The sequence below is a fragment of the Sorex fumeus genome, unplaced genomic scaffold (genome assembly GCF_029834395.1).
Source record: "Sorex fumeus unplaced genomic scaffold, SorFum_2.1 ptg000061l, whole genome shotgun sequence".
Lineage (NCBI taxonomy): Eukaryota > Metazoa > Chordata > Mammalia > Eulipotyphla > Soricidae > Sorex > Sorex fumeus.
The window spans coordinates 26,453,649-26,478,890 of NW_026606118.1; the positions used below are offsets into that span (position 1 = coordinate 26,453,649).

General features: G+C 45.1%; 1 protein-coding gene and 1 pseudogene across 1 annotated transcript; both read right to left on the minus strand.

Moving 5' to 3' along the window:
• Positions 1-4,686: 4,686 nt before the first annotated feature.
• On the minus strand, positions 4,687-5,154 carry LOC130034601 (60S ribosomal protein L26-like; annotated as a pseudogene).
• Positions 5,155-8,797: 3,643 nt separating this feature from the next.
• ABRACL (ABRA C-terminal like) lies at positions 8,798-24,822 on the minus strand. The gene is made up of 3 exons (XM_056126235.1): positions 24,684-24,822; positions 19,164-19,230; positions 8,798-9,387 (listed from the first exon to the last, which is right to left on the minus strand). Exons 2-3 carry the CDS (start codon positions 19,222-19,224, stop codon positions 9,203-9,205), a joined length of 246 nt encoding a protein of 81 aa, XP_055982210.1. The 5' UTR covers positions 19,225-19,230; positions 24,684-24,822; the 3' UTR covers positions 8,798-9,202.
• Positions 24,823-25,242: the final 420 nt, after the last annotated feature.

Below are 25,242 nucleotides of genomic sequence, written 5' to 3' on the forward strand. Positions count from 1 at the left end.
GCAACCAATAAGAGTTCTGGAAAATAAAACATAGGAAAGAAAGGAAGGAAGGAAGGAAGGAAGGAAGGAAGGAAGGAAGGAAGGAAGGAAGGAAGGAAAGTTGGTTCCTAAAACTACAGAAACTAAGTTTCCACAATGAAAGAATCAGTCCAAGGGCAGGAGAGTTAGTATGGGGGTTAAGATACTTGCCTTTACAGCCCCGGTTTGATCCCCAGTATCCTATAAGGTCCCCAGATTGATTGATCCCTGAGCACAGAACTAAGTGTAAGCCCTGAGTGTTGCAGGGTGTTCCCCAAACCCCAACAAAAGAGTCACTGCAGTACCTAGAGCGAAATGGTAAAATGATTATCCATACCAAAGTTCAACCGACCCAATTTCACCACATAATCTTCTCATCCTATTTTTCCAGTCTCAAGATTGGCTTCTAGCCTGACATTGCATAATCATACCATGGTATAATTTTTTCATGCTGCTTAGAAGGCAACCAGCTGGGCTTTCCCAGGTGGAGTCCTGTGTCCTTGCCTGTCACTTCCCCCAGCATCCACCCAAGGTGGTGAGCAAAACCAAAAATTTACCCCCAACCCTGCAACCTGTGCAATTGCACCTTTCAGTTGGGAGTGCTGTAGGTCAGTGTGGGAAGCGGGCCCTTTAACTGACCAAGGCCTAAGTGCCTGTGCTACGTGACCTGCAACAGGCACAGCCTGTGCCACGTGACTTGCAACAGGCAAGGCCAGTGCTAGGTATGGTTACCTTGAGGTATGGTGATAACAAGAAGTAACTATCTCTTGCCTAGTATGTGATGCCTATAAATCATACGGACATGGCCCTTTGGGTAACAAACCTCCCTAACCATATATGGGCACAACCTTCTGTGTAGCTGCCTCGCTAATGGATATATACCCTGATTGCCCCCAATAAAGTCTGTCCCTTTTTCTCTCTGTTTCTGAGCTGCATTCTGTCTCTTGTGTCTCGTGTTCATTCGGTCGGTCCTTCCCAGCACCTACGGATCCTAGGGCCACCTCCGCGGGCCAGAGAGTGGTTTTGCGGGCCCCCCGCAGGTCAGGTGCCTGGCAGCTGTGTCTCTGGATGGGGAAGTTTTGCTTGCAGGGGTGGGTAGCCCCATCGCTCCAGCCCTGCTTGCTGTTTCCCTGGCAATTTGTGAGGAAAAAAAAATTCCACCCCCAGCCCTGTGGTTTTGGGTCTCTATGTGGACTGTTTGGTTTGAAGAGCTGCCGGGCTCTGTGATCAGAGATGAAATTAATGCCAAGGAGAAATTCATGCATGTATTTGTAATGGGGTGGTCCTATCCTCCAGTATGTAAGTAACAGTTTTCATCCTTGCCCATAAATCCCATGAATTTATGAAGGAGTCTGGTTGAACCCCCAATCCACAGGGCTGCCCATCGACTGTCCCAGCAGCTCTACCGCTGTGCTATCGCTCCAGCCCCATGTCCCAGCACCTCTGGGCTCTCACTTTCCTCACCTCCATCTGTAGCTTTACCTGGGCTTCAGTGGCAGCAGATCTTACTGGACAATGGCTTGGGCGTGGGCTGGTGGAAATGGTCCAGCCTCAAGAGGCAATCACTCCTCAGACGTTTCCATTAAGCACTTTGATTCACCGAGAAACACCACTTGGGAGACTGACACTAATGAATCAAAGTAAGGAGAGATCAAACCCGAGTTTAAGGGAAAGCTCGGGATTAGAAAAAAAGATAAAAAAGATAGAGGAGGCAGAAGTGAATTGACAGCAACTGGGGAGAAGAAGGGGATGCATGAGTGGAGTTAGCAGATTCAGCTCGAAGGCCAGGAAGAAGAGCTCTTCCCAAGGAGCACCGCCGGAAACAGCTGGGTAGTGCGGCTGGTGAGAACACTTGGATCCGGTCCAGGCCGACTGAATTAGAGTGTCCAGCACGTATAAGTGTTGAGAAAGTGACAGAAAGAGCTGGATTGATAGTCCAGTGGGTGGGCATTTGCCTTGCACGTGACCAACCTGAGTTTGATAAAGGGGCCCCATATGGTTCTCAGAGCCCTACTAGGAATGAGTCCAGAACTCTGAGTCCAGAGCCAGGACTAAGTTCTGAGCATCTCTTCTGTTGAGACTTCTAAGATAAAACTCGAGATAGCTTTTCATCTGGAAGTAGCACTGTAGCACTGTTCTCCCGCTATTCATCGATTTGCTTGAGCGGGCATCAGTAACGTCTCTATTGTGAGACTTGTTACTGTTTTTGGCATATCAAATACCCCACGGGGAGTTTGCCAGGTTTTGCCGGGCGGGAAGGATACTCTCAGTAGCTTGCTGGGCTCTCCAAAAGGGATGGAGGAATCAAAACCAGGTCAGCCACATGCAAGGCAAATGCCCTACTCACTGTGTTATCGCTCCAGCAGAAAATATAAGGTTGCTTTTATTTATCTATTTTTTTGTCCCATAAAGATCCCCTAAAGAATTAGTTGTCTTTGAATTTATTTTCGTTTGTTTAAGGACAAGGAAATTTCAAAATGAACTAACTACAACTAAATTCAAAGGACATGTTTTTTTTGTTGTTGTTGTTGTTTGTTTGTTTTCCTTTTTGAAGCCATAAAATGAATGAATCTGATACTTCAGTCCACACCGAAAATCAGACCTTGTTCTGGTATCGTTTACGTTTTTGTTTTCTCTCTCATCCACAGGCCTTTCTCTCTCTTTCTCTCTTTATTGTCTGGGACCACCAGAAGGGCTCAGACACAAGGAAATCGGGGGCATCAGTGTCAATTAAGACAAATTCCTCAGGTCAACTTTTCTGCATTTAGTTTTTAAATTGAACCTCCAGGACACAGAAGGGTATACTGGAAGCTAGCACATGTAATTACAGACTTTTCCACATAATCTCAACAACACAAAACTTAAACTATTTTTATTGAGATATAGAATTATTCACTAGAAAGAATTAGAATGGTTGACTAAAAGATGCACAGGGGGAAATTTAGGAAAATTTTTGTCAAGGTTGCTACACATTATTAAGACATATATTGAGAATTGATTCTACTCTCTTGGGTTTGCAAAATAAAGCCCCAACCTTTTCCAGCTATATCATGCAGTATCACTCTTGCTTTCCTTACTTGCCTTTCTCTCCCTTTGTAGGAAGTAATTATTCCACTGGTAAGGTCCTTTCTCATCTTTTCACTGCTTCAAGATAAATTTCAATGCATCCTGTAACAATTCATCATTTTCATGCTTGTGTATTCCCTATATCATTCAACCAAATCTTATCCTGGACTTGATGTACATTGTGCAAGTTGTTTACATCTCAAAGGGGACTAGAATTTCATGTTATTTTTTCATATTTTATTTTGTACTGATAGTCCCTAATGCCTTGAATAGTGATCTAAGCAATGTAGAAGCCATAGTTTTGCCCTGCATGAATAAGGAAATATTTATGCACAATTATTTATAATTTAAAGGAAAAAAATTATTATTGTGAATATTTAAGGCCATGAGTCAACTAAGAGAGAAATATCCATAAATGAAGACATTGCACAGAAACTGGACCACTTCAAATCTAAAGGAAATGTAAAATCATCTCAGAAAAAATCAACAGAAATCAACCATCTCAAATATAAAGGAAAATGCTTAAAACTGCAATCATGGATGTTGGTTTTGGGTAGGAATTCAATTCCATCATTTTTTTTGTCAGCATCTAAATTATCATACCAATATGCCTTTTTTCTGGGTATATTTATTTATTAACATCTAAATTACTATGAGTTTGAATCTCCAAAAATTTCCTTTGACACTCAACAAAAAGACACTAATCAAATAGTAACAAACTGGGGAAATATTTCAACTTCTGAAGATTTTTTTAAAGGAAATTTCTGATTACACGAGGTCAATACCCTCTCAGCAAAAAAAATTCCATCAGACATTAAAGAGTTCCAGATTATTTTCTTCTAAAGATTGCTTCCTTTTCTCAGTCCCTTACTTTCACAGAGCTTAGATTGGATGTCTTTTATGTTTTTAAAGGGTTTGACTATTAAAATTTCAAATTAACAGCAGAACTATGATTATCTATACACTACCAAAATTTCACTGAATTCTCAGTTCTCATGCTTGAGTATAAACTGTTAAACCGTCACATGAATTCCTGTGGAGGTGGAAGTGGGGATGTTAGAGTTATACCTAGTGGTGCTAAGGAACTATTCCTGACCTCTGTTCTTGAGTGACCTCTGGCATTGCTCAGGAGGCTACCATAAGTGATACCAAGGGCTTGAATCAGGCTCAGCTATATACAGGGCAATTGTCTTACCTCCTGCTCTATCTCATTGATCCTTCTCATGGCTTCTGAATGAAATCCTTCAGTGGTTGCTACACATTTCCTCTCTCATCACAATGTTCCTTGATTGATTCTCCCTAAACCAACTCTCTGACTATACTCAGTTCCCCTGTCTCTCTTGATGCCTTGCTGGAAGTCCCTGAGGCCACAGGCCATGGTAGCTTTTTAATTTTCCTTCTCATTTATCTTTTTCTTTATGCCACATAGCTCTATGCATCCATTGCTTATAGGTCTCTTCTATCTATAGTGAACCTGTTGTTCCCACCGAAAAAGGAAGCCTCAGTTTCCCCTTGCCAGCTGCTGTGAGCAGTTCAGCTTTGGGCTGGCCCATCCTACATTTTTTTTTCATTTTACAGTTTTTAATCAAGTTGTATATAACTTTATTTCTGCATCTTCTCAAGTGTTTCTTCCTTATATTTGCCCTTCCTACTTGGCGAGACTTGGCTTTGCGTTCAAGGATCTTTTTGCGATCTTTGTCCAGTTTTAGTCTAGTGATAACCACCTTACTGAGGTGAATGCACCATATGGGCAGTTGTGCCATTTGCCTTCTCCCGCTGGACTCATTCAATGTACATAACATATTTCTTTCTGTAAACCTGGACTATTTTGCCAATTTGCTGACCTTTGTAGTGTCCTCTCACAACCTGAACCTCATCGTCCTTCTGGATGGGCGTGGATCTCACATTGTACTTCTGTCTCAGCTCTTTGGAAAGAGGGGAAGACATAATCTTCCTACGAATGTGGAAAGGTGCATTGAAATGCCTCTTACGGTTCTTGCTCCGGTCAGAAGTCACAAAAGGATTGAACTTCATTTTGGCAGTTACCACTTCAGCGATGGCCGCAGAAGGGAAAAGTCATCCTACATTTTTGACCTTTTGCAAATTCCTGGGCTTTTCTGATAAACAGGGAGTTAACCATTAAAATTCTGCCCCCAGAGCTTTGGCTCACAGGGAGTCTATGGTAATGAACAATACCTGAGGGAGATGGCCAGAAACACTCAAACCAGCCCGACCCCCGGGGCATTCCCTGAATTCTCTGAAATACTTGATAAGAAATGCAAAGGGCCTTTTAAAAGGTCTACACAAAGCTTTTACTTTAAACTTAGTCCTATACTAAGTTCCTCCCCACTTGAGAGTTCCTTTTGTTCTCTCTTCTACTTTCCAATAACTTTTCTACTTTCCAACTGGGCATCTTTTATTACTCCAATATTTTTATTCTTGAAAATATGGAAGAATGTGGGGATCAGGAATGAACAGAGAACCACTGCTGCCACTTCTACATCATCTCCATCACTTATGGTATCCTTATGGTATTGTTTCTTTAGGAACATGCCCCTTCCCTTTGAAGAGAGGCTTTGAAGGACACTACCCTGTCCCATCCCACTTGGAAACAAATATGTGACATGGACCTATCAATCCATTGCATCGCTTTCTTCTAGTAAAAGTGGTAAAAGTTATAGGGGCTTAGTCTAATCCTCAACTGGGCAGGGTTTCTTTCTTAGAACTCATAAGTAGAACCAACTCTCTCCACTATAGTTGTTCACCTCAGAGCATGTGGGTTTGCAACTCCCAACTGGCTTTTTCCCCGGCTTATGCAGGAAACTAAATTAACTGTAAAAATAAACGAAAACTCTGAGTGAGAGTATCAGAGCCAATAAAAAACAAAATGGCGCGGGGGTTAAGTTTTTACAACTTTGAGCCCCCAGAGTCAGTCTTTTTTTTTCTTTTTTTTCTTTTTGGGTCACATCTCACAATGCACAGGGGTTACTCCTGACTTGTGCACTCAGGTGTTACTCCTGGCAGTGCTCAGGGAACCATATGGGATGCTGGAAATCAAACCTGAGTTGGCCTCGTGCAAACACCCTATCCACTGTGCTATTGATCCAGCACCCCTCCAGAGCCAGTCTTGACAAGAGTCCATGCAGGACTTGCTGGATTTCTAATTTCACCACTTTCTAGCTAGGAAAACATGGGCAAATTATTTATCTTCTCTGTGAATCTCTTCCCTTGCCCATAAAATAGGAATTAATATTAATCCCTATTTTATATGAGTTCTTTTCACTCGGAGTTTATGAGTTCTTTTATATGAGTTCTTTTCGTACAGAATTATGAGTGAAAAGAACTCATAATTCTGTAAGATGTTTATTTTAAATGTGTTGTTTAGTTTGGTGATAATTCTGTTCTTCTGTGATAGCACAGCAGGTAGAGCGTTTGCCTTGCACACGGCCAACACGGGTTTGAGTCCTCTGCCCCTCTCGGAGAGCCCGGCAAGCTACCGAGAGTATCTTGCCCGGGCGGCAGAGCTACGCAAGCTCCAGTGGCATATTTGATATGTCAAAAACAGTAACAAGTCTCACAATGGAGACATTACTGGTGCCTGCTCAAGCAAATCGATGAACAGCAGTAAGACAGTGCTACAGTGCTGCTTTATAAGGCCTATGAGGACTGGTAGAGCAAATGTTCAATAAACACTAGCCAGAACTATTACAAGCCAGTCAATTTTATTGTTATTTAATGTAACTTGAATTGGGTTTGTGTTACAAGAGAAAGGATATTTAAATTTCCTTTAAAATGTGCTAGCATGAAGAATAGGGGTGGGGCTCAAACAATGGTGGAAGGAAGCAGACACTGTGATTGAGGGTGGGGTGTGGATGTTGCAATCTTGAAACCCCATCATGAACATTATTGTAAATCACATGCCTCAAATAAAACTGCTAACTAAACTGGGGCTGGAGCACGACCAACCTGGGTTCGATTCCCAGCATCCCATATGGTCCTCTGAGCACCACCAGGGGTGATTCCTGAGTGCAGAGCCGGGTGTGACCCAAAAAGCAAAAAAAAAAAAAAAATCAACTGCTAACTAAACTAAAAAAGAGAGAAAATATAACAAGGAGACCACGCTTTGTTACCAAATAATGATTTTAGCATTTCCTTCCCGACCTGCAAGGTGTGTTTAAATTTCACAAACTTAATTAAAAATTGGTGCATCATTTTATTTTTCCAACCCTCCATGTAGTTTTGTTTTTAAATGCTTTCCCAAATGACCTAGGTATAAGAGTAAGCATCATAATGTCACCTTGTACACAAAGAGTTTTAGAATTTGTTAAATTCATCTTAAATGGAATGCTTAAGACACAGGGGGGTGTTTTTGGGGTCACATCCGGCGATGCACAGGGGTTATTCCTGGCTCATTCACTCAGGAATTACTCCTGACGGTGCTGGAGTCCATATAAGATGCTGAGAATCGAACCTGGGTCAGCTGGGTGCAAGGCAAACGCCCTACCATCTATGCTATTGCTCTAGCCCTGAGATTCTTGATCAATGTTTTAGAGGACACATCTGTGTTGGGGAACAGTTTTTCCCCAATGCACCCAAACATGTTACACACCAGGTCCGGGCAAACACGGGGCAAAGAATGACTGGTGTGCGGAGAAACCATTTCGGGAGACAGCCCATGGCTGCTCACTTTATTGCCAAATACACACATGCTTTATAGAGGGTCTTGGCTTAAGAGGATGGTCCAATCACATAAAGTTTGGCATTACTGACCTACCACTTTTCCAACTCTGCCTTGCCCTGGCCCAATCCCAGTGAGGGCTAGCTGCTACAGTTAGGTGATAACTCTTGGGGATTGGGTGAGACTCAAGGCCAGATACCTGGTGCTTGTAAAACGCACCCAACCACATCTTCCATTCGCTACAATCCATCCTCATCACAAGTGCCAAGAACCTTGGCTAACCATCCCTTCATCAGGCACGGTCCTGCTCCAGCTTCTGAACAAGCTCCTCCCACTGGCTTCCCTAGCCCTGCCTCAGTTCCCCAATCTGAATTACTGTTCTCCCTAATGTCCCAGCACGTGGAGGCACCTGTCCTTTCTGAGGATCAAGCTTTGCTGGCTCTCAGATAATCCAATACAGTGCAAAACCAACCTCTTTTATACATTTTCTAACTGCTGTGGCTTTTCACTAAGACTATCCTTCTGGGTATACCGTATAATTTCCAGTTTTGTACTGCAACTTGCAACATGCTGTCACAGACGATCTTGCATGATATCAGGTGAGTCTAACTAATCTAAGTAGAAAGAAAAGTTTTGAGCCAGAGAGATGATAGCTCAACAGGAAGGCACGTGATTTGTATGAGGGAGGGCCAAAGTCCATCCCCAGCACTGCATGGTTCCCCAGAGAACTGCCAGGAGTGAGCCCTGACCCCACCAGGTGTGGCCTAAAAACTAATAAAATTTAACTAAAATGAAGTAAGGTTTTTGGCTTGTTTCCTCACATAGCACCAAACCCAGTATATAGTCCCAATATGTATTACCATTATCATTTTTGTTAGGTCCAATCATACATAATACTAAATCTTCCTGTTTTAGAAATTCCATATTTTAAACAGAATTTTTATTGAAATGTAAATAACTTGAAGCCTCATTACCTAATCTTGATATGAAAAGTCGATTCTGGGATGCACATAAATATTAAATAACAGAATAAGGCAGTGAAGCAATTTTAGGATCACTACAGGTTTTATTACATAAACATTTTAATATTCCGAAGGGGTAGCTGGTCTGCAGTTTTGCTTATTTTCACAGAATGTCAAGTATCTGTAGAAATGATCTAGGAATGGTTTTTGAAACACACAATTCCCCCATCCCACCAAAATAATCCGTGGCCTCGGTTTTCCAACCAGATTCCTGAGAAAAATAATAGATCTTATTTTACAGTGCCACACATACATTTTGAAGATATAAAAAAGGACAGATTTCCAAAACATGAGTCTCCATTTTTAACAATGTCCTGTAAAAATACAATAAGTCTGCCCATCAGTCTGCCCCTGGCTATTTAAATATCCAGTTTGCCAAAAACAAAACTTAAAGCTAAGCAAAGATAAGCAAAACACATTAATCTTGCAGCAACACAATATCAACGTCGTCATGAACCCCTTGTAAAAGCAGTTCTCCTGTGTAGGTCACAATCTTCCTTTTTTTTGCAGCTTTGAGAGTTCCCACGAGGGCTTCAAAGAGGTTGGCACATTTGTCATCTCGGAAGAGAACCCCAAATTTCACACTTAACTTCCCATCAGCATCTAATGTGAGAAAACACAGTGTTAGCACATGCAAAGTCTGTCTCCTTGCCCTTATGTTCAGCAGATTTGCATAATCTTTATAAATGCTGAACAATGATTTAACCAGGAATTACAAATTCAAGCCAACAGTCAAATTCAGTCCACTGATTTCCCTGAGTCAAAAAATGATGAACCAGGGGTGAGAGAGATAGTATAGCATTTGCCTTGCATGTGGCTGACCCGGGTTGGATCTCTGGCATCTGGTCCCCTGAAAGCTGCCAGGAGAGATTCCTGAGTGCAGAGCCAGGAGTTACCCCTGAGCATCCCTGGGTGTGGCCCAAGAAGAAAAGAAAAGAAGAGAAAAGAAAAGAAGAGAAAAGAAAAATGAAGTAAAAACAAAGAGTCCTCTTGACCTTAACATTATCTGAACAGAAATTGCATGGAAACCAAAGAACATTTATAGAAGCCAAAAGTGCTCAGGCCCTACCCTTGCACACTCTAGGTACACATTACTGGGTTTTTTAAAATTTTTTTTTCTTTTTTGGGGGGGTCACTGAGCGATGCTCAGGGGTTACTCCTGGGTCTGCATTCAGGAATCACTTTTGGCAGTGCTGGGGGACCATATGGGATGCCGGGGATCGAACCGGGGTCGTCCGCAAAGCAAACACCTTACTCACTGGCTTTTAATTGGGAGGATTGTTGTTAAATGGATTAAAGGTAAAGGTAAAAAAGGTAAAGGCCCTCCCGTTGATCGTCGATTTGCTCGAGCGGGCCCAGTAATGTCTCCATTGGAGACTTTGTTGTTACTGTGTCTGGCACATCGAATACCCTCGGTAGCTTGCCGGGCTCTCCGAGAGGGGCGGAGGAATCGAACTCGGGTCGGCCATGTTGGCCGCTTGTAAGGCGAACTCCCTACCACTGTGCTAAAGTAACACCAGAGAAATCCACCTTTTGAAGCAGTGTTTCTCTTAGTGCATTTTAAAAGCACTCAACCCAACTCCCCACCCCACCCCCACCTCCGCCACGTCAGTGAAGAAATTGGGGTATTAGAAGTAGGGGAGAGTGGGGGCAGGAAAACAACTAGATTTACCAAGAGCGCTACATTTTCTAGCTTGGAGGCCAGTTTTTGAACATGAAGGTTAAAAACTAGGAGGCTGGAGGAGATAAGGCATTGCCTAGCCAACAGCCAATTCCCAGCATCACATATGGTTCCCTGAGCACTGCCAGGAATAACCCCAGAGCACAGAGCTAGGAGTAGGCTCTGAGCACAGCTGGACAGCTGGGGATGGTCCCTAAACAAAAACAAAACAATAAAACACGTTATAGTTTGTTTCTTCATACAAATGAAATTTCAAACTGTGGCAAGACATGACAGAAAAGTAAAGGCCTACTGCTGAGTTTTGTATCTGCTTGTCCAAGGGCTTGAACCTGTGCCTGCTTCCCTCTCTTTCCTCTCAAAGCTGCATCCAGCACCAAGAGGCTGGTCATTCCAGTGAGAGGCACCAGGCCATTGTCCAGCGTTCCTGAGTTGCTCAACCCAAGGCTTAACAGATTTCTCTGTTGCGCTAGATACTAGAGGCAGAAAAAAGAGCACTTATTAGATCCCTTTCTAGAAACACTTGCAAGTTTTCAGAGAAGTTGCTTTAATTCCCACGAGGAAAGAAGTAGACACTAAACAAGCAAATCTCCCTGATCAAACAGCAGGATGTCGAGAACAGCAGAAATCCTGCATCCGAGAGTTCGGAATACAATATGACTCAGAGCTACAACAATGAGAGGAAACTTCTGGACTTTACAGAAGATCGGTTGGGAGTGTAGTACACTGGGCAGGGTGCTTGCCTTGTGCAGCTGACCGAAGATGGAACCCCAGCATTCCATATGGTCCTCTGAGCCTGCCAGGAATGATGACTTGTGAGCACAGTGTCAGGAGTAAGCCCTGAGCACCACTGGGTATATCCTAAAAATACCTCAAAGGGGAATATAAGAGTCTGGGAGGAGCTGGAGCGATAGCACAGCAGGTAGGGTGTTTGCCTTGCACGTGGCCTACCCGGGTTCAATTCCCAGCATCCCATATGGTCCCCCGAGCACCGCCAGGAGTGATTCCTGAGTGCAGAGCCAGGAGTAACCCCTGAACATCACCCAAGTGTGACCCAAAAAGCAAAACAAAACAAAAAAAAAGAGTCTGGGAGATACCTCAAGAGATAGAGTATATGTCTAGTATGTGAGACACCCCGAGTTCAACAGTATAGCAGGACACACACCCCCAAACAATGCAAGGGTGGTCTTAGTGACCCCAGCATTGTTGAGAATGGCCTTAAGCCCAGTCCTGGGCTCCCCAGCACTGCTGCATATAATCCCCATAAATAAATACAATAAAGGGAAGGATGACACAGAGTTTTTTTTAAAAAAAAAAAAAAACCTAGCAAAGGCTTGGAGAGATAGCTCAAGGCTAAGGACAGACTTTGCATGCAGGACACCTGGGTTTAATTCTCCGCACTCAATACTTTTGTTGTTTTCTTATTTTTTGGGCCACATGTGGCAGTGTTCAGGGGTTACTCCTGGCTCTGCATTCAGGGATCACTCCTGTCAGTGCTCAGGGGACCATGTGGGATGCTGGGATCGAACCTGGATCAGCCGTGTGCAAGACAACATTACCTGCTATACTATGATTTGATTAGATTTGATTCTTTTCTTTTCTTGCTTTTTGGGTCACACCTAGCGATGCTCAGGGGTTACTCCTGGCTCTGCACTCAGGAATTACTCCTGGTGGTGCTCAGGGGACCATATGGGATGCTGAGGATTAAACCTGGGTCGGCCACATGCAAGGCAAACGCCCTTCTTGACACTGAGTGGTTCCCCCAAGAACAGCATCCCTTAAGCACCACTGGGTTGGTCTAAAATATCAAAAAAAAAAAAAGCAAACCTGAATGTTTTCCTTCTACTTTAACTTGTGGGGGTTGGGGAGAGAGGAGGATGAGGTGAGGGGGAACTGCCGCTTAGGGCTTCCTCCTGGCACTGTCCTTAGAGTTAACTCCTGGCAGTGATTGGACCATATGCAGTGTCAGGGATCAAAGCAGGGTCAGACATGTGCAAGGCAGGTGCCTTCCCGGCAGTATTATCTCTCAGGCCCTGTTTTAATAATTTTATGGTTATCATCTTCCAATAAAGTGGAGTGTGTGGCCCCATAGAAAAGATAGTTTTAAAGGCGCATACACTTTTCTCTCACTAGTCTCCAGCCCAATAATTTGTATGCACTCAGAACGAATTATTATGGGGCTGGGGAGAGGGTTCAAAGGCCTGGGATTCATGCTTTAAATGTGGGCACCCCAAATTGAATGCTGGGTACTGCATGCATGGCCCCCTGAGCAGCTTTGGGTATAGATTCATACCACCACCTCCCTGCTGAAAAGTAAAAGAAATCAGGGCCAGGGGTATGGCTCAGTAGCAAGCTGAAACCTCAGTTCAATTTCTGTCACCACAAATAAATGGGGTGGGGGGGGCAAAATCTTGCTACACCTGGGGGCATAAGAGCTCTCTCCTGGATGTTCTGCCCAAGCATCTCAGAGTCCTGCCCTGCTAAGTCTTTTTTCTACAGAATTGGACTCAAGCATTCCCTTCTCCGAGAGGTTTCAAGAAGTTCACTGTAATTTCTTCTTCCAGAGTTGATTCCATATCAGAGGCCAGAGACATAGCTCAAAGGGACAGAGTGCATGCATTGCAAGCCCAACGTTCAGGTCTTATCCCAGCACTGCATGGACCCCGAGCTCCAGCAGAAGTGACCCCTTGGGTGCTGGAGCAATAGCACAGCGGGTAGGGCGTTTGCCTTGAACGCGGCCAACCCGGGTTCGATTCCCAGCATCCCATGTGGTCCCCCGGGCACTGCCAGGAGTAATTCCTGAGTGCATGAAACAGGAGTAACCCCTGTGCATCGCTGGGTGTGACCCAAAAAGCAAAAAACAAAAAACAAACAAAAAGAAATGAGCCCTAAGCCAGAACCAGGAGTAGATGCTGAGCTCTGCTGGGTGTGACCTAGAAACCCAAAAGAAATGATAAAATTAAATAGAGTATATGTCTATCAAAGCATTCACCATCAATTACAATGATAATCACTATCATTTATTAAGAATGTGTCATGTTGCTGGAACTGTCCAATGCATTTTATAGTCATTAAAATTTAATAAATTAATTTTGTTTCAATTACTAAGAGAAAATTGATCCAAGAACCATCCTTTTTTTTTTTGTTCCAATTAAACTGCCAGTTCACCATGTATCTAAGAAACATCCTATAGAAGATTTTGAAGTATGGAAAAATGGGGTCTTTAATATCATTGAAATAGAAGGTGACTGTTTTATTAGTAAGAAAAACAAGGCAGAGAAATGTTTGGTAAAGTTTCCAAGCTCACACAGCAGTTACCAAAAAAGAGGAGCCGGCATTCACCCCCCAGATCCCCCCATAACCCCCAACCCTAACCACTTTCCAGCATGAACTTCTAGTCCATCTAGAGCCTCTGAGCTGAGATGGAATTTTGCTCAATCTCACATTTCCTGCACTTGAATACACAGATAGCTATTTGTTGAATGAATGAATATAAATCTCCAAATAATCTTCAACCACGCCATCATTTTCTACCAGATGAGAAATCACTGTAAAAAAAATTTTTTTTATTTCCAAAGAAACAGGTAAAACCAAATTCATCCTTATCAACTTCATCTAAGACATCCTAGATCAATTGGTCTCATATCAGTCATCAGAGTCAAAATGCAGATTGGTCAACATTATTCTGGGGGCAACTTAAGTAATTAACAATAACATGTCAGTAGACAACCCTTTTCCATGGATGCTTTCCAACTCAATTAAGTCATATATTACCAGGACCAGGGCAGTGAAGAGGCCTGGTGAAGTTGCAGTGTTCCAAGTATTTTTACCCTCACAGAAGGAATAATAATTACTCTGTAGTCTTCCGGTTTGTAAAGCTCCTAATTTTGAAGAGACATTTCAGTTTACCCTAGTAGAATAATGATACTATCTAGTGATGCAGACATTAGACTTCTATTTTATTTTGTTTATAGAGATCACCTTTGGCACTACTGGGGCCACTAGGGTCAGACCTGCAGAGCTCAGAGGGCTGTGCAGTGCCTGGGATTGAATTCAGGGAATCACACATGCTAGACATCTGCTCCCCGTCTTTTTTGTTTGCTTTTTGGGTCACACCTGATGATGCTCAGGGGTTACTCCTGGCTTTGCACTCAGGAATCACTCCTGGCGGTGATCAGGGGACCATATGGGATGCTGGTAATCGAACCTGGGTCAGCCACCTGCAAGGCAAATGCCCTACTTGCTGTGCTATTATTGCTCCAGCCCGTTGCTTCCCGTCTTGAGCTACCCCCGGCCCTTAAAAAGTGTGAGATTTTAATGCAAGTTAAACCAGACCAATGACTACTAAGCTGACATGGAGAAAGAGTCAAGAGAGAAGAAAATCCTACAAATCTTCACAGACACCTTTAAAAAGTTTAACAATACAGGGCCAGAGAAATAGCTCAATGGGCTGAGCACCTGCTGTATATTTTGGGAGGCCCGAGTTGAATCCTCAATACCACATGTCACCCTGAGCACTGCTGGAGTGACCCCAAGCACAGAATTGAGAGTAGCCCCTGAAATATTACCAAGTGGAGTCTCTATACCAAAAAGAGATTACTACTGGGATTTGAAATTAAAAAAAAAAGAACAAAAAAAAAAAAAAACACCTCTCCAAACTCCTACCAGCACTAGTGGCCTGAGAGATGGCTGAGCAGATGTTCTGCATGTGGGACACCATTTGTACATCCAGTTTCCATTCCTGGCTCCACAAAACCACCTGTTCCTCACCCCTAATCCCTAGCATAGAGCTCAAAGCAGCCCCCAAGCAGTCTGGGTAGAGCCTATAAAAGAAAAGAAGAACATCAACAAAACGTCCACCACAGTAGCATGGTGAAAATTGGAAGAGAAAACTGGAACCCGGATCAATTATTCCTTCAATTGGAGAATTAAATAAACCCCATTCTTCATTGCTTACTCAGAATTCTACGAAAATGCCAAGTCTACTCCTGCATTTCCTCCTCAGCAGACCCGTCCTCCACACGGCAGTCCTTCCTGCCAGCCAAGGAATTCATAGGGTATCCCCGACCACCACAGTTTCAAAAATCAGGTTCTTAGGATTGTGCAGAGAAACACAGCACTTCACAGTTGTTTGTACTATTTTTTCTAAATAATTGCTTGGTGATCTGTTTTTCTCAACTAAGATCCCTTAGGAAAAGAAAAACACCTTATCCAATGTGAGTCTATAACAGTGGCATATACACATGTGCAATTTTCAACTCAGCTCACTTGATTGTTGAGGCAACAAAAACTTCTGTCTATCTTTTCTTGGTATAGCTCAGTAGTGATGACTAAATGCATTGTAAAACCAAGGTTATTAAAGAAGACCAAAAAAGGGGAGGTGATTAGAAGAATACTGGTCCTCAAAACCTAATATCTGAAAATCTCTTGAAAGAGAGCATAAAAAGATTTGCCATAGCCATGCCACTGGACCCTACACCAGGCTGTTTTATTCGGGGCACCCCGAAGGAGGGTGGATGAGGCCCCTCTCCACCCCAAGGGACCCAGACCCAGCACCAAAAACCTCCAGAACTCAACCACAACCATGCTCATAGCCGCTCTCACACGCTCGGGCCGAGTCTCACCCACAAATGAACCTATTCCTGGACATCTCATACCTCACACCACTCATATTTCAAGAGTAGCATACCACATCTGATGAGGTTTATATTTTAAAGTAGAAGACAACCAGTTTTAGAGAGAAATATATTTTTACAGACATACATATATATATCTATATATATATATGCACACAAGGCTCAACCTTTAACAACATGCTAGTAATTGCTTATAGAAGGGCTTAATGGTCCCTGGGTGAAATATAACAATCTTCACATACTTTCCTCTAAAGAAACTATTTTGGAACATTTTCAGTGGTTTATTTATAACAATAATACAAAACTAATTACTTTGGTCCTGCATTGGGCAGGAGTTGGGGTTTGGGATGGAAACATGAAATATGGTGGCAGGAAGATGTAATGGTGGTGGATTGGTGTTCAAATATTAAATGGAATCAAATATTGTGAACTCCCTTATAAAAATAAAATTGAATTAAAAAAACCCTAATATCCTAATCCCACACCCCCATGAATGCTCTTTTACCTGCCTTTTGAAGATATAATTAAATTAAGGTACTGAAATAGGGGAGGGTTACAGGGGAGGGTAAAGGAAAGGGTTATAGGGGGAGGGTTGTGGGGGGTTATAGGAGTAGGTTTGTGGGGGAGGACTATAGGGGAAAGGTAAAGGGGAGGGTTACAGAGGAGAAGGTGGAGCGATAGCACAATGGGTTTGGTGTTTGCCTTGCACAAGGCCAACCCAGGTTCGATTCCTCCATCCCTCTCGGAGAGCCCGGCAAGTTACCAAGAGTATCGCGCCTGCCCGACAGGGCCTGGCAAGCTCCCCGTGGCATATTTGATATGCCGAAAACAGTAACAACAAGTCTCACAATGGAGACATTACTGATGCCCGCTCAAGCAAATCAATGAACAATGGGAGGACAGTGCTACTGAGCTACTGATAAGGAAATTATCCCAGACTATCTGAATGAGCGTGTGAAATTGGGTATTCTTTGATGCGGAGGGGGGAGGGAGGAAAGGCTGTTTGGAGGGAGGTACTAGGCACCACACCCAGTAGCAGTGCATAGTCTTCCTCCTAGCTCTGTACTCAGAGGATCCTCCTGGTAGAGCTCAAGAGACCATATGCAGTGCCCCGGATTGATGCAGGATCAGCTGCATGCAAGGCAGAAGTCTTACCCATGTACTAACTCTCCAGCCCAGGGGCATTTTGTTATAGTAACTGAACAAGGCTAAATCAGACTTATAAACTACATAACGGTTAAGATATTAAATGGGTTGTCACTGTTGATAGAGCAGTAATAGCAAACTGACACAGGGACATTTACTGTGAATGGCTTCATGTTAACATTGTCAGAGCATGCCCTGCAATTTCAGTTTGACTAGTGAAACATTAAGACATAACTGTCTGTTATTTCAGCAAACACAATTAAGAGAACAGATAATCAAGCTATACTAACACAACAGTTCTCCTGAGGTACCTTTCTGTTTATTCATTTTTTGTTTGGGGCCACATCCAGAGGTGATCAGGGCTTACTCCTGGCCCTGAGCTCAGAGATCACTCCCGGTGGGCTTGGGAGACCATCCAGGGTGCTGGGGACCAAACCTGGGTTGACCACATGGAAGGCAAATGCCCTACCAGCCATACTATTGCACTGACTGTGAGTTACCTTTTTAAAATTTCTTTTCACCTATATGATGTTTCTAAACTTTAAATTCCATTATCCTAGCTGTTGCTAAATACGTCTATTGCTCTTGAAACTCTGAAAAAGATCCCCTAACTTTAGCATTTCTTCTCTGAGAGGCATCAACTACTGAAAGCTGCAAGGAAGCAGTCGCTTTCACTCCAAAGGAGAAGGACAGAAATTTACACCATGCCTCACTAATTGCAGTGACTTCACCAGCAGCTACCTGCAAGCTGCTGTGAAAGGCTGGCAGAGGGAGGGCGAATCCAGCCCTGGGTTGGCACATGCCCAGATGCACAAAACTCAAGAGTCTGGAAAAACAGGGACCATTCAGTTTCATGTCGATCTGAGTCCCTAAACCTTTGGAAGTCTGAAAAATGATGACAACAGAAATTTGAATATGATTCCATCCATTTACTCTGCAGCCAAATTAAAGCAGTACCTTTCTCCCAATGTAGCACTGTAGCACTGTCCTCCCATTGTTCATCGATTTACTCAAGCAGGCACCAGTAACGTCTCCATTGTGAGACTTGTTGTTACTGTTTTGGGCATATTGAATACGCCATGGAGAGCTTACCAGGCTCTACCATGTAGGTGGAATACTCTCGGTAGCTTGCCGGGCTCTCCGAGAGGGACGGAGGAATCGAACCCGGTTCAGCCTTGTGCAAGGCAAACGTCCTACCCACTGTGCTATCGCTCTGCTATGGTGGAGGATAATGAAATAGCTCCACCATACTCTGCCCCAGAATCACAGTAACCAAACGCCTGGTGTGTCATGGGAAACCACTTCCCAGCTGAGGGTAGTTCTTACCTGCCAGTTCTTAGCTGTTCTCTGGCTGTCCTGAAGCCCTAGGTGATCCCTTCCTAGGTTCCTACCACAAATTCGGTTTGTTTGCTCTGAGGACACAAGGTACTAGGTATCCATGTCAGAATACTGACTTTTTATTTTTGTTTGGGAGAGGGGAAAGCTTGGCCCACATCTGGCAGTGTCAGGATTTATTCTTGGCTCTGTGCTCGGGAATGACCCCTGGCAGTTACTCAGGGAATCTTATATATAAGGTAACAAAGCTCAACCCTGGACAGCTGCATGAAGGCAAGCACTTTACTTCCTATTCTCTCTTGAACCCAACACTGACTTTTGTTTGTTTTTGGATTGGGGGGCAGGCATACCCAGTCATGCCTGAGGGTTAGTCGTGGTAACGCTCAGGGAAACAAATGCTCTCTCTTCAATCCAATACTTACTTTTGTTTGTTTTTGGATTTCAGGATCATACTCAGCCACGCTTGGGGTTTACTCATGGCAATGCTCAGGGAACCATATGCCATCCAGAGATCAAACCAGGGTTGGCTGCATGTAGGTCAGTGCCTTAAATCCTGTACCATCTCCCTCTGGCCGAATACTTACTTTTTGAACCCAGACGATGAATTTCCTCCACTAAGAGGTTAACTTCGTGATCCACATTCATGGCTTCCTAAGGGAAGAAAAAATAAGTGTGCGTTATTACAACATCCACATTTCATTAGCACATCTTGATAATCCAAGAGTCCTTTATTTCATGGATCATTGGTCACCATTGATCTATCACTTTCATCTTCTAAGAATCCTACTGTAAAAGTACACAGCATTCGAGAACCTTCATTTCCCCCTCAATCATTAAAACAGCCCCTTGTGGAAGTCCCCGCTGAGTCTGTGGTCCACTGAGGAGAATGCAGTGATTCTCCAAGTTGCTGTTAACTCTATGCCCCTATTCCCCAGGATGCTCTGTTTGGCACCCAAAATCCAAGGATAATACCGGACCAGAGGAGGAAGTTCCCCCTCCGCGTGCCCAGAAAGGCTTGGAAAAGTGACAAAACAAATACCCTGGGAGTGGTGAGTACCCAGGGGGCAAGTCAACAAAGGTGTTGCAGCAGTCTCTGGGTAGGGAGAGGACGCCGTATGCAGTGGGGAAGGGTGGGCTGTACAAAAGGGAGCAGTGGGCGCAAAAGCAGAGGCACAAAAGGAGCATTTCCTGGGGTAGGAGTTGGAAGCAAGATAAACACCACACTCCTTCCTGTTGCATTTTGTAAGGATGACATTCAGATGACATTCAAAGGCCATCCGGATCCGATGCAGTCTTCCCCAGGGCAGTGCCAAGGGCCACCTAGTTTTATGGGCAGCTTGTGGGGAAGGCCACTCCTCTCTCGTGAAGGCACCGGCCAGCAGAAATCAGCCCTGAGACTTGGCTTGGCTCCCCAAGTCCTCCCTGGGCTGGTTTCTGCCTCCTTCATGTTCCCCGTTAAACTCCAGGTGGCAACTACACAGAGCTTCTCCTTAGCGTTCGAATGCTCCCGGTCTCCTCACTCCCAGCCTTCACACACATACACACACACACACACACACACACACACACACACACACACACACGGTCTCCTGGATTCCTATTCTGACTCTTCTTCCCTTCTTGGCTAACACCCCACATCCCATCCCAGCCCCTGCTTGGACACAACTTCCTCCTGCAGATTGGATACCAAAAGTCAAGCCCCGGTAAATACTGGTTTTAGATGAAACGAAGCAACAACATTTGGGGGGTAGGGGGTGAGAGGGTGGGGATGATAGCAGTACAGCTGTGGGAGGTGTACCCTGGTTGCTGATATAAGGGGGGAACAGAGAGGAGGTAGGGGTGGTGGTGGAAGAGGAAGGGAGAAGGAGGAGAAGGAAGGGGAGGAAAAGGTGGCAGAAGGTGGCTGGAGGTGGCAGGAGGTGGCAGGAGGTGGAAGAGCATCCAGTCAGAGAAATAGTAAGGTCAAGGAGGCAAGCAAACAGCAACAGAAAGTGAAAGGAGAGAAACAGCCAGACTCAGGAAAGAGCAGGTAGGGAGAGATGAAACCCCACACCATATAGGGGAAAGATAGTAAAGGAAGACCCGCTGCCTTTAAAAGGCAATCATTTATAAGCAAGACACCACCAGGGGCAGAAACTCGAGGTGGAAACTAGGCAAAACATGCATTGCTGCTGTCTGCTTTCAAATCTTAAGCTTTTCAAACCACACAAGGCGTTACAAATGTGGAGTCTGCATCAACGGTTTATCTGGGGCTGATGAAGAAACAAGTTGGTTTCAACAGATTGTCATGAAGTCCTGTTAATTTTTCAAAATAAGATGGTTAGGAGCTGGAGAGACGGCTTGGTGGGCTGAGGGCATGCTTTGCATGTGAGAGGCCCAGGCTTGATCTCTGGCACCATGAGGTCTTCCAAACGACACTGGGCACAGCCCCAGGACACTGAATAGACCTCAGGTAGTAAGAGGCATGGCAAAAAAAACACACACACACACAAAAAGTATATAAATAGCTTTTGGTTTTGAACGGTATCTTGCTAAGGATATGGTTCAAAAGCTAGCGATTATGTTTTGTATGCAGGAGTCCTGATTCAATTACCAACACTACATGGCCCCCCCAACACCACCAGGCATGACCCCTAAGCAGAGCCAGGGAGTCATTCCCGAGCACTGCCAAGTGTGGCCCTCCAAAAATATTTTTAAAAGAATATTAAATAAAGGATATTGATTGGTACCTCATTTTTCTATCAGCTCATATTAAAAGCACCCAACCATCTGCTATATTACATGAATATTCACATTATTTGAATATTATAATTTAATAAGCTTGTATACAAAAAAAGTGGAAAACTACAGGTTAGTGTATTCACAGAAAACCAATATAAAGAGTATAGTTTCTACTTATTAGACACTGTATTAATGTAAATTATATCTTTGATGATACATCCAAAATACAAATTAAGAACAATATTAAAACAATATTGTTCTTTTAATATTAAAGAACAATATTAAAAACTCCAAGGGCATGGGGCTGGAGCAATAGCACAGTGGGTAGGGCATTTGCCTTGCACATGGCCAACCGGGTTCGATTCCCAGCATCCCATATGGTCCCCTGAGCACCACCAAGAATAATTCCTGAGTGCAGAGCAAGACTAACCCCTGTGCATCACTGGGTGTGACCCAAAAAGGAAAAAAAAAACCTCCAAAGACAGGCTGTGGACATAGCCAGTCTGAAAAAGGTATCAAAAACCAGCCACGAATAACGATAGCAAAAATCCTGTTACATCACAAATGTACACAGCGATACTGTTTTAATTTTGTTTTGTGTGAAGATGCAGCCCCACAACTTTGAAACTAGTATTCTAAATTTTGTTTGTAAAGGACCTTTCATTTTAACTCTAACCCCACTTATCTTGGGTAAAGCCTTGCCCAGATTCTAGTTACAATTCACACAAGAATGAAGGGGGCAGAAGGCAGGTGTTTCCTTCCAGAACAATGAGATCCAACCTGAAATGTTGCCAGAATTACTGAATGAAAACGCAATTCTCCTACTGGTTCAAAGATGCACAGCCTTGATGAGTATAACGACCATGTGGGAAGGTTTTGCCAGAAATGAAGTTAACAGAGAACAGCTCAGTCATTAAACACTGATGGGGTTTCAGTCCTGGGTTCTAATCCCAGGAACCAATCCATTCTTCGCAAGCTTGCTTGTGCTGATTTGAGTTTCTGTCACCTGCACTCTAAAAAACCTGGACCCATAAATTTGGCCAAGGGAAGAGCTATTTTTTTTCTCACCAAAGCCCCTCCTCCCTTTAAATTGTTGTAGAAGGCACACCTAGAGGTGCTGAAGAGGTGAGAAGGTGCTGGAAAATAATGAAGATCTAACCCAGGCCTCATACATACACAAGCTTTATCTATGAACTTGACCATTTGAACTATGTTCCCAAATGCTCAGTGAAGTTTCTTTCTTTTTTTTTTCTCCTTTTTTGGGTCACACCCGGCAATGCACAAGGGTTACTTTTGGCTCTGCACTCAGGAATTATTCCTGGCGGTGCTCGGGGGACCATGTGGGATGCTGGGGACTGAACCTGGGTCAGTAAACGCCCTACCTGCTGTACTATATCTCCAGCCCACAGTGAAGTTTCTTATTTACTCAGGTGTCCCTCTTCTGTGTTGTTCTGTTGGGAAGATACAATAAAAAGGGTGATTTGGAAGCTGTGTAAGGAAGAAACTCTCAAAGAGTAAAAGCAGCTGAAAAGAGAGTCCAAAATTTGTTACTGGAAGAAAAAAAATGCAGATGTCTTATACATCTGAGAAGGTTGATGAGGAAACTGGTTACTGCTGTACAAAAGGAAGAAAGAAATGTTCAAAAGAATTTAGGTCCTGGCTAGTCCTCGGATTCTCCAGCTTCCCACCCCCCATAATCTCGCTCTAACAGTTCTGCACTCATTCCACCCACCAAAGGCTGCCCAATTTGGACCAAGCTCTCATTCCATGCGATTTAAGGGAGAAATCCTATTATTGCATGGAGCATAAATTATCTGCATCATATTAAGCAGATGTATGTTCACGCAAATCTCAGAAGGGAAGCCAACCAGCATTTGTTTACAATTAGTTATTGAGACTCCTTGACATTCTAAGAAGCTTGACAATTATGTATTATTAATCTCCGTTTTACAATGATAAACCTGGCTGGGAGGGACTCCCCACAACTAAATGCTGTTTCTACCACCTTTTTCAGCCTTGGCTTTATCTTCTTTCCTGCTAGTTATCATCAGGCCAAAGGCACTAAATTTAATAGCAAGTGGCATGAAATATGACATGCTGAGAGCTAGTTCCTAAAGCAGAGAGCGTCCCTGTTTGGACCCCTACCAGAAGAAAAAGAACGAGGGTCTGAAATCATCGCTATGCTCCCTGCTCTGGCTTGTTTATTATTTACTTGGAACCAGATGGAAATACTTATTGTGACACGGTCTTTGAAAGGTCCAGGCCACTTTATAAAGAAAGGTAGCAGCCTGGGATGCTGTGAACAAGATGGTTAAAAATAATGGGCAAAGGCCCTACAAGGAGCAAGTGTGAAAAGGGGTGAAAGCTTGCGACAGGAAAGGAACGGCAGACGCTAGCAGGCGACCCAGCAGGCTGGAATGTGATGGAATCCAGACACGGTGCGTGGGAGTCCCAAGAACGTGGAACAAGGGCTGGGGGCGCTGTCATGCTCTCCCTCCAGCTCTGCATTGCTGGTGGCCCTTACGGTGCCCAAGGACCGACCCTCTTGGGCTCGTTAAGGTTTGCTGTGAAGTTTGGAGACACTGCACGGAGATTTTTTTGTTTGTTTCTAATGTGCAAGGAATAGAGGGGACGTGGGCGGGCGCGTTGGGGACGGGGCCAACTTTCTGCAGAGGGGCGGCCACTTCGGCGGGTCGCAATCCCGGGAGAGCGTCCGGGGCGCGCACGCCAGCCTGGTTGGGTCCCCCCAACCCGCACCGCTCCAAGTTTGGGCGCCTGCCCCAGAACGGGGGGGTTTGGGGACCCCACAGCCGCCGGCACCCGGGCAGAGGGTGTGCGTGCTGGCCGGGGTCCCCAGATCAGGGGCCGCGGGCGAGTTCCGGGGTGTCTTTGTCTCCGCGACAGCCGCGCCCTGAGCGGTGACCCGATGCCTCCTCCAGCCGGCACCCCGGTTTGGCGAGCCCCTAAGGTCCCCTCACTAGCCCCCCCTTGCAAATACACAATCCCGAGCACCCAGAGCTGCCCGCGACCATCCCCATTCCCCGCCCGGGACCCCGGAAGGAGGCGCTTTGTCCCCTCCGAGCTGTGCCCAGCTCAGCTCCCGGGCCACCCGCGAGCGCCAGGAGGACACGTCGCGCCGCCTCCGCCTGCCACCCACGGTCACGTGAGCGGGGTGCGGAAGTCTGCGGGAGAGCCGGGGGGCTCGGGGATGCGCCCACCGGGGCTCCCCCACCCAGCGCCCGGTTCCACCGACGCCCTCCGCGGGCTCCCACGACCCCCGCCCTTGCAGCGGCTCGGTCCCCACGCACCCCCGATCACCACCGCCACATCACTAGCAGCACCCCAACTCCCTCCTGGCCACCTGGCCCGGGGGACCCGCTCACCTCCCCGCCTCCTGGTCTCCAGCGACGGAAAAGTGGTGCAGCGCGCGCCGCGGGCCCCGGTTCCCTCCTTCCACGCCCCGGGGAGGAAGAGGTGGGGGGAGGAAGTGACTGAAGCAAAGAGACCCGCTCGGGGGAGGAAGAGGAGGAGGAGGAGGGGAGGAAGAAGAGGAGGAGGGGAGGAAGAGGAGGAGGAGGAGAGGAGGAAAAGGAGGAGGGGGGAGTAAGAGGGGGAAGGAGGAGGAGGAAGAGGAGGAAGAAGAACTGGGGAAAGTAAGAGTTTCAACGCTCACGACAGAGACCGCCCACACTCCCCCCTGCAAGCCTAGGAGGGACAAACTTGGAATTGGGAGAGAGGCGCCCCGAAAGGGGGCCGACTCCAGGTGGCCCCGCGCCCGAAGCTTCTAGGAATCCGGAGCCGAGCGTTAGGCCACCTTTCCTGCGCGCCCCGCACGCAGTTCCTGCCCCGCTTTCTCTTCCAACCAAAGAAAGAATCCCGCCCCGCCTCGTGCAGAATCCTGAGGTCTCTTGGGTGCCTTGTGGCATTGCTTCTGAAGGCCCA

What these genes read in the sequence shown, in the direction of transcription:
- ABRACL (XM_056126235.1), bottom strand. Translation starts at nt 19,224, where the DNA reads ATGAATGTGGATCACGAAGTTAACCTCTTAGTGGAGGAAATTCATCGT. An exon ending in TCATCGTCTGGGTTCAAAAA is followed by an intron (nt 9,388 to 19,163) that starts GTAAGTATTCGG and finishes TTCTCACATTAG; the next exon opens with ATGCTGATGGGAAGTTAAGT.